At 40.9% G+C, this 13,423-nt stretch overlaps 2 protein-coding genes across 2 annotated transcripts; one reads left to right on the forward strand and one right to left on the reverse strand.

Annotated features, from left to right (window-relative positions):
• Nucleotides 1-6,784: 6,784 nt before the first annotated feature.
• Nucleotides 6,785-7,788, reverse strand: taar11 (trace amine-associated receptor 11). The gene has a single exon (XM_065255772.1). It carries the CDS (start codon nucleotides 7,763-7,765, stop codon nucleotides 6,785-6,787), a length of 981 nt encoding a protein of 326 aa, XP_065111844.1. The 5' UTR covers nucleotides 7,766-7,788.
• Nucleotides 7,789-10,269: 2,481 nt separating this feature from the next.
• On the forward strand, nucleotides 10,270-12,518 carry taar1b (trace amine associated receptor 1b). The gene has a single exon (XM_065255771.1). It carries the CDS (start codon nucleotides 10,393-10,395, stop codon nucleotides 11,422-11,424), a length of 1,032 nt encoding a protein of 343 aa, XP_065111843.1. The 5' UTR covers nucleotides 10,270-10,392; the 3' UTR covers nucleotides 11,425-12,518.
• Nucleotides 12,519-13,423: the final 905 nt, after the last annotated feature.

Here is a 13,423-nt window from a genome sequence, read left to right on the forward strand (position 1 = left end):
AACAGAACCGTTAATGCGCAAACTCTGGAGAAATTAGCGCTAAGTGTCTTTAAATTTGTCCGTCTGTAATAAACTTGGCGAAGGGAACAATAAAAACCAAGCCATCTTCTCGCTCGTAGGAACGACGGTCCTGTAGCGTGCATTGTCACGCACCCGACCGTTATCAATCCCCAAATCCACCTCGAGTGAAAATGTTCAGTTAGAAAATGTCAGACCATACGAGAATGCGTTTAGCTGTACGTTATTTTTCTCTAACGTATAATATGAACACCTAAGGACTCGAAGCCCTGGACCTAGTGTGAAATAATAGCACACTGATGTGAAGTTTACTGGATTGGATACGTCTGAGGTATGATGGATATAACGCTAATATTTTAATATGGGAATTATGCAACTGATATTGTGACACAACTTGGGATATTACTTTTGCTGAAAGATTTATATCAAATAAATAAGAAAATAACGAGTTTGCCTTTAGAAAATAGCTGAAATATAGCTTTATAATTAAAAGTTTGTAAATAATTAAGTTACTATTTATTGGGATTTCATAGCGTATGCAGTAAATAAAATGTTAACAAGCAGACCTCAGAGCACTGCATATACGCTTCAGGTGTGTACAACTTTTAAAAAACAACCTTGTGTGCTGTTCACTACTACAAGGCAAGATAAATACGGATACATACGGGTATGGCTAGGCCCTTAATTCCAGTGAGCAAACAAAGGCTGTGTCTCAATCAACTCCCTAGCACGTATGGATCAGTATATCGTGTACGCCGGTTCGGCACTGGTAAGGACCGTAGCTCATTTCACACCCTATAGAGACAGTTCACTTATTTTCCTGTGACGTGACTGAGGGGCAACCTTACGATCTCTCTGGCTGCTTTCCACTCCAGTTTTAGACATTCACATGCAAACTTCCCTAAACACTTCCTCTCAGGGGAATCCCTGTTGCCATTTTGAAGTATGTTCCACTTCGTCAAGTGGAAGAGGGAAGTTTATATGGACAGACCCTCGGTCCGTCGATTTTGACCCGAGTCTACTTCATATGTACACTTCAGGCAGCTCCATATACCACAATGCAACACGATTGTGATATCACTTCAGCAGCTCACACTTTGCACAGTTCAAATGATGGAGGAGAAAATAGTTCACACCTGTAAGTTAGGGCATTCCAGTTGAACCCACTTAAAGTGTTCCACCAGTAATGGGCACTCGTACAACGTAAAGCAATGTTGTACATCCGATTGAACGAAACTGAGGGAAGTTAGCCAGGGAAAGGTCATAAAAAACGAACCGGAACACAGCCATAGATGAAGACAATATGGAAGTGACTTAAACTGCAATTCATCATCTGGCCTCCATGTTAAAATGCCCAACTTTACAGTAGGAAAAAAATATGTGTACAGCCTGGTACAAAAAGTGGTTTTGGTCTATATAGCTAATTTTGTCCTTCATGACAACTGTTAGGGGTGTAAATTATTTTGTAACTCATCCGTTTAAATTATATTAAGCCTTAAAGTTCTGCATAATTAAGGGCGTGGCCACTTGAGTGAGGGGTGAACTGCCACTGCTGTAACTAGAATCGAGCTAGGTGGGCGTGGTTTCAGCAACCAGCTTCACCCATGTCACTCCTCTTCCCATTTTTGGTTATCTGCCTGCAAGTGATGCGCGGTGACGCGTGGCCAAGATGGCGACAACTGGCACCACCTACTTTAAGTTTAAAAAAAACATTCACAAACCTTTGGGTGATACCGACTACCGGCACATCCGGGAACTTGACTGTTAATTTCGTCACCGCCCCTTTTTGGGGGAAACAAACTAGGCTTCTCGTAGACTTCCATACAAAATAGCGGAACAAAGCAATGTTCGTACACATCCGGCAGGCGTAAATAACTTTAAAAATTACACAAATTAAACAGTAATCGAGTAATTATCTTTCCACCCTGCCTGCCAAAGAGCGCGAAAAATATATTAACACATTTAATTTGGTCAATATAAAAACATGTCCCTTTCATTCTCACAGCGTCAAATTTGTGGAACAACGCAATCCAGTAATTTCTGGAAATATCACTAAGCCAGTTAGTTGTATGGCTGGACAAAAAAGTGCACTCCGTACTGTAAATATAAAGACATAATATATAAATACGAAGTAACTTTCAAATACGAAGTAAAATCATTCACTGGCTTCCCTGTTGACTCGATGAGGTACGAGTTAATGTCCGGGTAAGACACCTCTGGCCAGTGGGGAGCGTTGTTACACAAATTTGACGCTGTGAGAATGTAAGGGACATGTTTTTATATTGACCAAATTAAATGTGTTGATGTCACAGGTGATGTTTTGAATGAACGACGGGCGGAACCCGGCTTCCACATTTTGAATGAACGACGGGCGGAACCCGGCTTCCACATTTCATTTCCGGGGTTTCCCCGAAGTCAAATTAAGCCTGATTGCGCGCAGGTGGGGATAATTTGCACAGCGGTCGCTGGTAGGCTGACGAGGAGAAGAGTCAGCGTATAAAAAGACCTTTGTAGACATCAAACGGGGTGCTTGTGGTGTACTTGTCTACGCTGTGTTGCTGCTTTGCAGACGGACCAGGCTGGTTGGATCGTGCTATTGGGGAAGAGAGAAGAAAAGGGACAGTCAGTTGACGAAGGAATATCGAGGAGTTTCATCAGAGAAGGAGTGAACACAGAGCCATCAAGAGTGTAGCGAATAACAGTTGTGGACAACTAAGCGTGAGTAACAGATGCGGTACTTATCTGAGCCATACTTGTACGAAGAGTTGTTTTGGTGTGTTCCTTTGTGTTTTTGAGGTCCCTGGCCCCACTGGAGAGGACAGCGTGGGTGAGCCGCGGGGTGACCGGAAGTACGGACGAAGGACCTGATGGGAAGCACCGTTCGCTAGTAGAACAGTGGCCCTGTGGGGAAACAGAAACACAGTTGAGCCAGGGGAGAGAAATCAACACGCCGGGCCTGTGAATACACACATCTTACTCTCATTGGCGGTCCAGTTACTGCCCAACCATCCTCTCGAGGTCGTCGTAGCCAGGTGGCAAGGGCGATTTAAAAACCATGTGAAGTTTATAAGAGTGCTGTGGGTGAGTTTCACTGATTGATGGTGTTTACGCTTTACTTGCTGTGTGTATGCTGTGCTTGTAGCGTTCAAACTGCCTAGCCTCAGACGAGTCGCGAGACGACGACATCCGTTGTGGCCTGGGTCCTAAGGAGAGCGAGAATATTTAGCCCTGTGCCCGGGGTGTGTCCACGAGAGCTTCGTTTATCCATAGAGCAGACAGTGGTGAAGCCCAGTGAGTATTACCAAGAGTGTACTGTGCGGACTGTGGGTTGTAGCAGTGGATGTACTGACCTTTCCACCAGAAGCTCGTGGTGAGCGGAGCCCCGACGAAAGTTCGCCCCAACTCGTGACCCCGGTTGGGGAAGAAGGAGGGGGAGTTCGGGAAGCGTTCGGCTCCGTGTCATCAGACCCACTAGTCCCTACGACGCCCGGACAGTCTGAGTGGATGGGCGAAGGAATACGGTGTACCAGCACTGTAGCGAAAGCCCACTGCTTGCAAGGAAAGCTCTGTGTGTACGAAGATCCCCAGTGCTGTGAGTAACGTGACCTGTAAAGTAAACCTGTTCTGTGCTTATAGCAAATACCTACCTGTACAAGTGAAGCTCTGTGTGTGTACGAAGATCCCCAGTGCTGTGAGTAACGTGACCTGTGAAGTAAACCTGTTCTGTGCTTATAGCAAATACCTACCTGTACAAGTGAAGCTCTGTGTGTGTACGAAGATCCCCAGTGCTGTGAGTAACGTGACCTGTGAAGTAAACCTGTCCTGTGCTTATGGCAAATACCTACCTGTACAAGTGAAGCTCTGTGTGTGTACGAAGATCCCCAGTGCTGTGAGTAACGTGACCTGTAAAGTAAACCTGCTCTGTGCTTATAGCAAATACCTACCTGTACAAGTGAAGCTCTGTGTGTGTACGAAGATCCCCAGTGCTGTGAGTAACGTGACCTGTAAAGTAAACCTGTTCTGTGCTTATAGCAAATACCTACCTGTACAAGTGAAGCTCTGTGTGTGTACGAAGATCCCCAGTACTGTGAGTAACGTGACCTGTAAAGTAAACCTGTTCTGTGCTTATAGCAAATACCTACCTGTACAAGTGAAGCTCTGTGTGTGTACGAAGATCCCCCAGCGCTGTGAGTAACATAACCTGCGAAGTAAAACTGTTCTGTGCTCCCAGCAGATACCTACCTGTACAAGTGAACCCCTGCGGGGAGGAAGGGCCTTCAGTACCGGGGGTAGCGTAACCTGTGGAGTAAACTTGACCTGTGTACAAACTCTTACTTACCTGTTCTGCCGAAGGTCCCGGGTGGACGAACAGCGTTTGACCTCGAAGTACTTTACCTTGTTTGACTTTTGTTTGATTCTGCCTCCAGGAGAAGCGGAGCGCGCCACGGATTGTTGGGCCAGAGCCCCTACGGAGCCCCTGTCCCCAGTCTTCCCCTCAAGTGGCCCTGGAGGCGAAGAAGAGACACAGTTGTTTTAAATTGCCCTTCCCCCTTTCCCCCCTTTTCCTTTTAAATATTTAATAAAGTTTATTTTAATCATAGTATACTCGTCTGTCTGGTCATTGGGGTGGTCTTGGGGAAACTCCTCGAGGTGGAAGAGTTGAGAGGGGTGTGACCCTTAGCATAGCTGGGTCCGCCCTCGGGGTGTGACATTAATGTATCTTTCGCGCTCTATGGCAGGCAGGGTGGATAGATAATAGATAATTAAGGGCTCATTATAGTCGTGCGTAGGCCCTACGGCGTAGGTTCCGTGTCGGTTTTCATTTATACTTTTGCGTCGTCATCCGCGTCGACGTGCAAACACACCCGCAGACCGCTGGTAGGCAGTAATCACGCGTGTAACCACAGTAGCGGCAGAAGAAGTCACAGAAGAAGAAGCTAAGCAAGTTAACCCACAAACGAAGAAGAAACAGCAACTTGTGTATAATTTGAGAAGACCAGCAATGATGGAAGTAAATAAACAGCGACTTTTTATGCAGTTTGAGTTAAATCACTCGTCAACTTGGCTCATCTTTGTTTTCACCGTCACAAATGGAAATACCTATGATGCAGTTTTTTTTACCTGACGGGAGGGGTTCTGGTGGACCAATCACAGCGCTTGCGGTCCGGGTAGATCTGACGCGCTGTTAAAAATTTTGTGAGGCTACGCAGAGCTACGCACAGGCTACGGATAGCCTACGCCTACGGTAGCTACAGCGTAGAACCTACGCATGACTATAAATCGCCCTTTACTCAACATGTTTAATCTGAGTGATTTGCTTAAGTTATTTACGCCTGCCGGATGTGTATGAACGTTGCTTTCTGACTTAATTTTTAAACATTTCTTAATAATGAAAACACTTTCATTACTCTCTTACATATCCGTGTATAAACTTGTACGAATATTACATTTAAGTATGAGATTGTTGTCCCCTCCTGTCTAGCAATGTGTGATTATATTAAAACTAAAACAAACGTTTGTCTTTATAAAAGTTCTGTCTCAATATAAAAGTTTATTGAGTTTACCAGCACAATCTTCATATCTTCGTTGGATAGCTTCAAAAAAAGGTCACATGATTTCTGGTAATGGATCAATGCTCACTGGTTTTTGCGTTGCATTGTGGATTTTTTTTGGAAAAGAGTGTTCCAGTGCACTGGAAGATTTTTGCGATTGAGACAGCCCTTAAAATGGCCTGACAGTGACTACTGAACAAGGGAGTTGATTGAGACACAGCCAAAGGCCTTCAGAAATCAGAGCACTTTAGATTACAGACAGGTGTTTTGGATCAGACATGAACCTAAATACTTTTTGTACCAGGATAATAATCCCCGTATTCACAAAGCCAGATCTGTCAGATGATATATTGGTGTGGAAAAACTGGCTTGCCTAGCAATGTACAGTAAGTTATTGTTGTTGTAAGTTATTGTATGGCATGAACTATGCGGCAAAAAGTGACACATTAATAACACTTTAAAAATGAAACATACACAAGACACTACAGCTAGTATTTATATTGGATGTATGAAGTCAGAACATGCAGTTCTTGAGGCAGTGCAGTCGCCCAACTTTTGTGCATTCTGGATAATGGTGCTTTGGACACGGACAGTAGCCAGAAATGTCGCAAAACAGTTTCATAAATTAATGTAGGTTTTAATACAGTTGCATACCGTATGTGGTGTTATATCTTAGAGAAAAGTGAGAGGCATCTTTTAGGGGGAGAAAGCAAAAATTCATGTTTTCATGTGCCATTATGATGGGAACTTACAAGCATATGCAATGTAAACAGGATGTTGTCTTTGTTTATAAATATATCTTTTTGTTTGTTTTTGTTTGACATGAGGGCAATGATTGTTGTTGTGATGCTGTTATGATCAAATTTTGAGAAATTATTTGAAGTATGTAGTTAACAACATTAAAATACAAAAATTATGAAATATAACAACATTAAAAAGCTTTAGGTGTTATAACATGTTAAATATACTGTACACATAATAGAAAGTAATGTAATGGTGAAAATACATTATGTATAACCAGTAGAAGGCTGACATGCAATAAATATGACACAGTCCTTTTTTCCTTACAGTGTTTCCTTTTCATTGTATTACTTAAACACACTACACCTTGACCAAGATTGTTTTTTATAAAAATATGCAGAGTAAATGAAATAGTCAAAGATTACTTAGACTAAAATAATAAAAACACCCCTATTTTTTAGTTAATAGGCCTTTTAACAAAGCTTGTATAGTTTTTCATACAGAAGTTTAGATTTTTCTCTGAACCAGCTGTAAAACAAAGCATAAATAATGGGATTAAACACTGCGTTTAAATAAGCCACCCACATTAACACCTCATATAATAGCGCTGGTATCGAATGGCCTACCACAGGATCTATTATGTTACACATGAAATAAGGCGTCCAACAGCACATAAAAACTCCAATGACAATAGCCAGCGTCTTAGTGGCCTTCAGATCCTTTTTAATAACCGATGAGCTTGCGGGGTAGTTATGTATGGCGTGGGCATGTTTCTGTGCTATAAAGAAAATCTTGCTATAAATGCTGACAATTACAAACATGGGGATGAAGTAGAAAACAATTGAATATGTGAAGCCAATTTCTCTGCCGTGCATCGCTAAACATCCTCCCTTGCAATTAACATGCAGCTCCTCTGTTCTTTCTCGTTCAACTTTCAGCTCTGAGAAAGTGATACCGAAGCCAACAAAGGCAGAGAAGCCCCAACTGGCCAGGATCATGGCAACGCTCACGCGCGTGGTTATTCTACGGTGATATTGGAGCGGCTGACACACTGCATAGTAGCGATCGATCGAGATGAATGTGAGGTGCATCACGGAGGCGTTACACAGAGTAAAATCGGTGCTGGAGTGAAATTTGCAGAGGATGTCTCCGAAGTACCAGCACGTCTCCAAAGACCGCACCATGCTGGGTGGCATGACAAGGACGCCCAGGAGAAGGTCGGCTACGGCCATTGAGACAATCAGGTAGTTGGTGGGTGTGTGCAGCTGCCGGAAACTGGAGATGGTGCAGATGACCAGCAGATTGCCGTACACGATCAGTATAATGGTTATAGCAAAGAGGAGGTAGAGAGGAGCTCTCAAAACAGGAGAGTACACAATCTTTACACAGGAACCATTCAGTGATTCGAAACAGAGACCAACAGACTCTACCGTCCACGGATGACTCCGGTTCATCGTGCTGGCCTGGTAATACCTGGTATGTGAAAAAAAAAACATTTCTGTTATAATTTACATCAATTTGTTTATTAGCGTGCAATAATCATCAACTCAAAAAAAAAAAAAAAAACTTGTACAGTATAAGCCCCACAATGCTTATAATATATCTGAAAATTGCCATATTAATTTTGTTTAAGCATAAATCTAACACAACCATGTAAGGTTTTAAACAATGAAAAAAACATATAAGGTACTACTGTGCAAAAATATATAAAATATGCAGTTTATATAGAATATTGAAGTTTACGGAGGCATTTTATCAGAAAAATATTTGTAATTTAAAATACATAATATCTTATATATCATCTTACCACAGTAAAATGTCCCGAGCACTGTGCTGAACTGTTCAAACATAAGTATTTTCTATCTGTTTAAATACTTTCTCAAGGAAAGTATGGTTTTGCTAACCAATCAAACTGGGCTTCTTGTTGTCATGTGAGAACAAGGATTTCTTGATTGGTTTTAATCTCTTAAGATGTTCATGAATTGCGTGTGTATCAAGGTTTGGCTGGTTATCCCCTACTGGTCAATCTTGTAACTGCAGCATGTAAAAAAAATCAGTATTGACAGATGTGCCAGCAATAGACATCATTTCACCATCTAGGTTAACTATAGACCTTATATAGTTGTATAAACCAGTGGCTCCCAACCTTTTTCACCTCAAAGGCCCCTTAGTTGCCCACAACAATATTTGAAGGCCCCCACCCATTCAAATATTTCCACATAAAATTAAATAGAACTTGGAATGACTAGACAGATGTATATTTGCAACTAAAATGGCCAAGAAAATAAGAAACATCTTAATTTTTGCTTGTTTATATGTTCTTTTATAAAGGAGAATAAATGTGTGTTTTCTCTATGATTGCATTTAGAGATATTGTAGTGGTTCTTTAAGGTGGTGTTTGTAATTATTAGCGGCATTTAGTGGTGAGATTGCGAATTACAACCAACAGCTCACTCGTCAATTTCAAAACACATAAGGTAGCCACCACAGGACAAACACGTCATCGTCTGAGACAACGTAGTGACAAAACACGCTCTATAAAACAATTTGTCCGTTAAGAGCTACTGTAGAAACATGACGGTGATGCAAATGGGCGATGCAAACTCACTCGGGGGCATTGCGAATGGATCAAACTGGCACGGGGGAAACACAAATGCCACAAACTGGCTCGGGGGTGGCGGAAATGGTGCGGACTCGCTCGGGAGCGGGGTGAATGGTGCTAATTGGGCGCCAGATTGCTACGAAAACACATGCTATTCACTCAAACGTGTCTTCACGCAAGTTGAAAATATTCAACTCAAGTGAATAATTTGCATGACACAAAGTTAAATTTTGTGAGTAATCTATATCGAGGAATGCGATGCTTTGCGTTTAGTGTGTTCACAGCATAAGGGGTGGCCCGTGGTGTCAATGAAAGTCAATGGTGCTCCAGCTTCATGCTTGATTACAAATATCTTCCCTTGTGTAAAGGAGAACAAATAAATCTATGGGTAAATAAATTGACAGAATTTTTATTTTTGGTGGACTATCCCTTTAACTGTGTACATTTCTTTGGGTGCCCTATAACAACAACAAGTGTTTTTCTGTGCTTGTTTTTAGGATGGATTTCCGACTTTGAGTGAAGCACTTTTCCAGGTAGGTGTTTGGAAATTCAAACTTTCTGAGGTGAATAGAGATAATCACAATGCCTCATATATTTTTCTAAATGTTTACTCTGATAAATCCGCTTTAAACTTCTACACTTGGTTAATCAAATTCTTAAACTGATACTCCAGCCAAATATAAGGAGTATCTCTTTAAAGCAATTTGAAATGATGGTGTCTTTAAAAAAATTCCTCTTATTTCTTCTTCCTGCAAATCAAAATTACATAATAGGCCTAAGTGGTGTTCACTAAGACACAGACATTAGCTTCCCATCTATTGTTCTCATGCTGTGGGATTTCTTATCTTTTGAAATGGTCAATATTGGGCATGTATTTGATAATATTGTCTTTTCATTGAAACTTGGAATGCAAGACCCTTTTTAATGAATCATTGATATTGTGGCATTGTTTGCTGTGGTTCACCATATGATGTACACACAAACTATTCATAAAAATAACACCAACTTCGATTTGCTTTGTTAACTGTGACACATAGATAAGGACAGATATATATTATATACAGTTGGTGGCACTTTGTCTCTTTGGTTTGTTTAAAGCAGGAGAATGAATCAGCATCTGTTTTGGGGTTGGTCAGAAATAATAGAGTGGTGTGGTTTTCAGAATTAGCATGTTTTTATGAGAAAGGGACTTACTATATATTTACAGTAGCTCCTCATATACAAACTCCTTAAAAGGTCAGTTCTAGACAGAGGATGACACCCTTGGGAAAAAATCTTCTTTTGTACTTCAATGGAATGCTTCTTAATTCCCACATCATTGTTTATAGCTGTTTTACAGTGCAGAGATTATACAAATGTCTTCTTCAGAAAAGTATGAAATTTAATTGACTTTAACCAGTATGTCCAACAATCTGCTAAACTATTTTGTCATGAGTACTGGATTCGTCTGTGTTTGGGGTGATCATCGGCAGTGACTAAATGGATTATCAAGATCTTCTCAATGACACCGAAGTGGATCTCTGTTATGAGACTTTAAATGTATCCTGTAAGAAGTATGCGCGACCATCTGCCGTCTACATTCCAATGTTTATCACCATGATGTCGACTACCTTCATGACTGTCATGGGAAATCTGCTGGTCATCATCTCCATAGGACACTTTAACCAGCTTCACACGCCAACAAACCAGCTCATCCTGTCTCTCGCCGTGTGCGACTTTCTGCTCGGGCTGTTTGTCATGCCGTTGAGCGCCGTCCGGTCCATGCAGGGCTGTTGGTATTTTGGTGACATCATGTGTAAGATACACACCTGCTTTGACATCATTCTCAGCACAACTTCCATTTTCCACCTTGTGTGCGTGTCTGCCGAGCGTTACTGCGCCGTGTGCAGCCCGTTGACGTATCAGAACCGTGTCAGGTTTTCATCTGTACTCTTTATGATAGCTGTCAGCTGGCTTGTTCCTGTTATATTTGCTACCACGATGGTCTTTGGGGAGCTCAACCTCCAGGGCAGCAGGAGCTTCTACGAAACTCATGTTGAGTGTGCGGGAGGGTGCCACGTTTTTTTTGGCCATGGTTCAGCTGTGTTCTCCTCGATGGTTTCTTTCTACATTCCTGGCCTGATCCTAATTGGGATATATTATAAAATCTACACGGTTGCTTTAAACCAGGCAAGATCCATTAGTCTGCTGTTAAGTCAGCTGAAGAGAGATTATCCGTTGGGTGATGCACGACATCGAACGCAAAAGGCTACGATAACCATCGCTATCGTGGTTGGAGTTTTCCTTTTTTGCTGGACTCCATTTTTTGTCTGCAACATCATGAATCCTTTTATTGGCTACACCATTCCTCCAGTCCTGATTGATGCGCTTGTTTGGTTTGGCTATGTCAATTCCACTTTAAATCCATTCATTTATGCATTCATGTATTCGTGGTTTAGAAAGGCTGTGAGAATCATAGCAACTGGAAAAATATTTCAAAATAACAGTAGTAGAAAACAGCTGAACATGTAACTGAGTTTCTGCTCTAAAAATGTTATGGGGTGAGCCATCTTAAAAAAGACAATAAATGTACGCATCCATTTTGCAATGATTTTCCTTTCATGCTAAAAAGTGAAGGTGCCATAGAAGAACCATTTTTGGCTAAATGGTTAAACAAAGAACAGTGCGAGCCTGACGTCATCCTCCACCTATATGCAACTTTGGTACTTTGTTTCAGTTTTGTCACTTTTGGAATATGGAAGAAGTCATTTACGGCTATCCTACCATATATTAAGTTATCACACTTTTTAGGGGCATGTGATGACCCATTGAGTTCTTATCAGTGATTCTGCGCCCCACTGTTTGAGAACGACTGTACTAGAGACATCTTTTATTTCCCTTGTGATTCTTAGTGACCGATGATAAAATCAGATTTGAGGTATGATTTTGCAGGTATGATTCAAGGTTTACATTGTTTATCATTATGTGTGTTGCTTGGCAATGAATGGCATGGCTTTTCCAATTGCTTTTCTCCACTGACAAACTATGATTGAGAAGTCATAGCTCAAGTAAATAGCATTTTAATTCATTTTTAGTAAACAGTTCTTGTGATGGACATAGTGATGGCAGTTGCACAGCTGTGAGATACACATTCACCTCTTAATATGTCTAGCATCATTATAATGCTCAGAATTTACTTTCAAACTCACTGTTCTGTCCAATAGTGACCCAGCCCTGGGTTAAAAACAACCCAGCATTTTTTAGAGTGGCTTTGTTGTACTGTACTAAGGTGCTTTTTGACTTACAAGGGTCAAAGCCAAAGCTGAGGGTGCTGTCCACCTCTTGACATGCATTTCATCATACTGTATGTCTGTAACAAATGCCTGGGGGCATGTTATGGGTAAACAGGCTGATGTCACGATGCACCTGATGGATTATTAGTGTTGAATGAATTTTTTGTTTTCATTTTAATGACTGATAGTGTTAAAAGTGGGAATTCTGATTTTCACACATATGATAACCACTTTATTAAAACTGAGATACTGTAAGAGGACTCGAGGGGCTTTTTGTTCATGACAAAAATATTGCATCATTATGTATGTATGCATACTTAGGGGTCATATGTTAAGGGGTCATATCATTTAAATGTTAAATTGTATTCATTAAATTGTACATCAATTTAATCGTATGCAAATTTGGTTCTCAGGATAATGAATTATTTTGTGTTAATAATATGTCTCCATAAGGCAGTGGAACTCAGTTTTTATTTGAGATCCAAATGGATGTTTGGGTGCAAAATGATTAATGGCTTATAAGTAACTTATAATTCAATGACAGCCATAACTTAACACTCTGGGGTCGACTGCGGCGCGGGCACCGCAAACTCTTTATTTTTCAATCACTCCGCAAAGAGACTTATATTACTCTGCTGGTTTTTGACATACAGATATGATTTATACATCATTTAAAACGTTAAAGTGTCTAGTTTTTTTCTGTCCACTCCCAATAAAAACAGAATGTTGTGCTTTTCGCAAAATTAAGAAAATAAACATGATGCGCGTTTTGTTCTCTCTCCCTCAGTGAAGTCCTTTCAGAAACGTGTCAGAAAAAATAACTGTAACTTAACGAATACTTGTCATAGAAACAAAAGATAAATGTCTACACAATGCTTGGAATGTCTACTTTTAAATGATGTAAGTGAGATTGAAAACAGATATTGTCATTCGGTGTAAACTGTATGAGAAGGAGGAGAGCAGTGCCGGTCTTTCCTATACGCAAAGTACGCAATTTGCATAGGGCCCCGCACCACTAGAGGGCCCCCTTGATCTCAGAATTATTTAAAACCATTATATCAAAGAAAAATTATTATTATGTTTAATGAAAACAAGACGCTATAATTTAAATAATTTGCAAACTTCCGAATTTGTGCGGGTTTTTAAAAATACTTAATGATTTCTTAAATCACTGATATGTACTCGGACAACATGCAGGCAGTTTCTCAATCCGAAGGCTGCAGCCTTCAGAGGTCACA

This window comes from Paramisgurnus dabryanus, chromosome 12, assembly GCF_030506205.2.
Source record: "Paramisgurnus dabryanus chromosome 12, PD_genome_1.1, whole genome shotgun sequence".
Classification (NCBI taxonomy): Eukaryota; Metazoa; Chordata; class Actinopteri; order Cypriniformes; family Cobitidae; genus Paramisgurnus; species Paramisgurnus dabryanus.

What these genes read in the sequence shown, in the direction of transcription:
- taar11 (XM_065255772.1), bottom strand. Translation starts at nt 7,765, where the DNA reads ATGAACCGGAGTCATCCGTGGACGGTAGAGTCTGTTGGTCTCTGTTTC.
- taar1b (XM_065255771.1), top strand. Translation starts at nt 10,393, where the DNA reads ATGGATTATCAAGATCTTCTCAATGACACCGAAGTGGATCTCTGTTAT.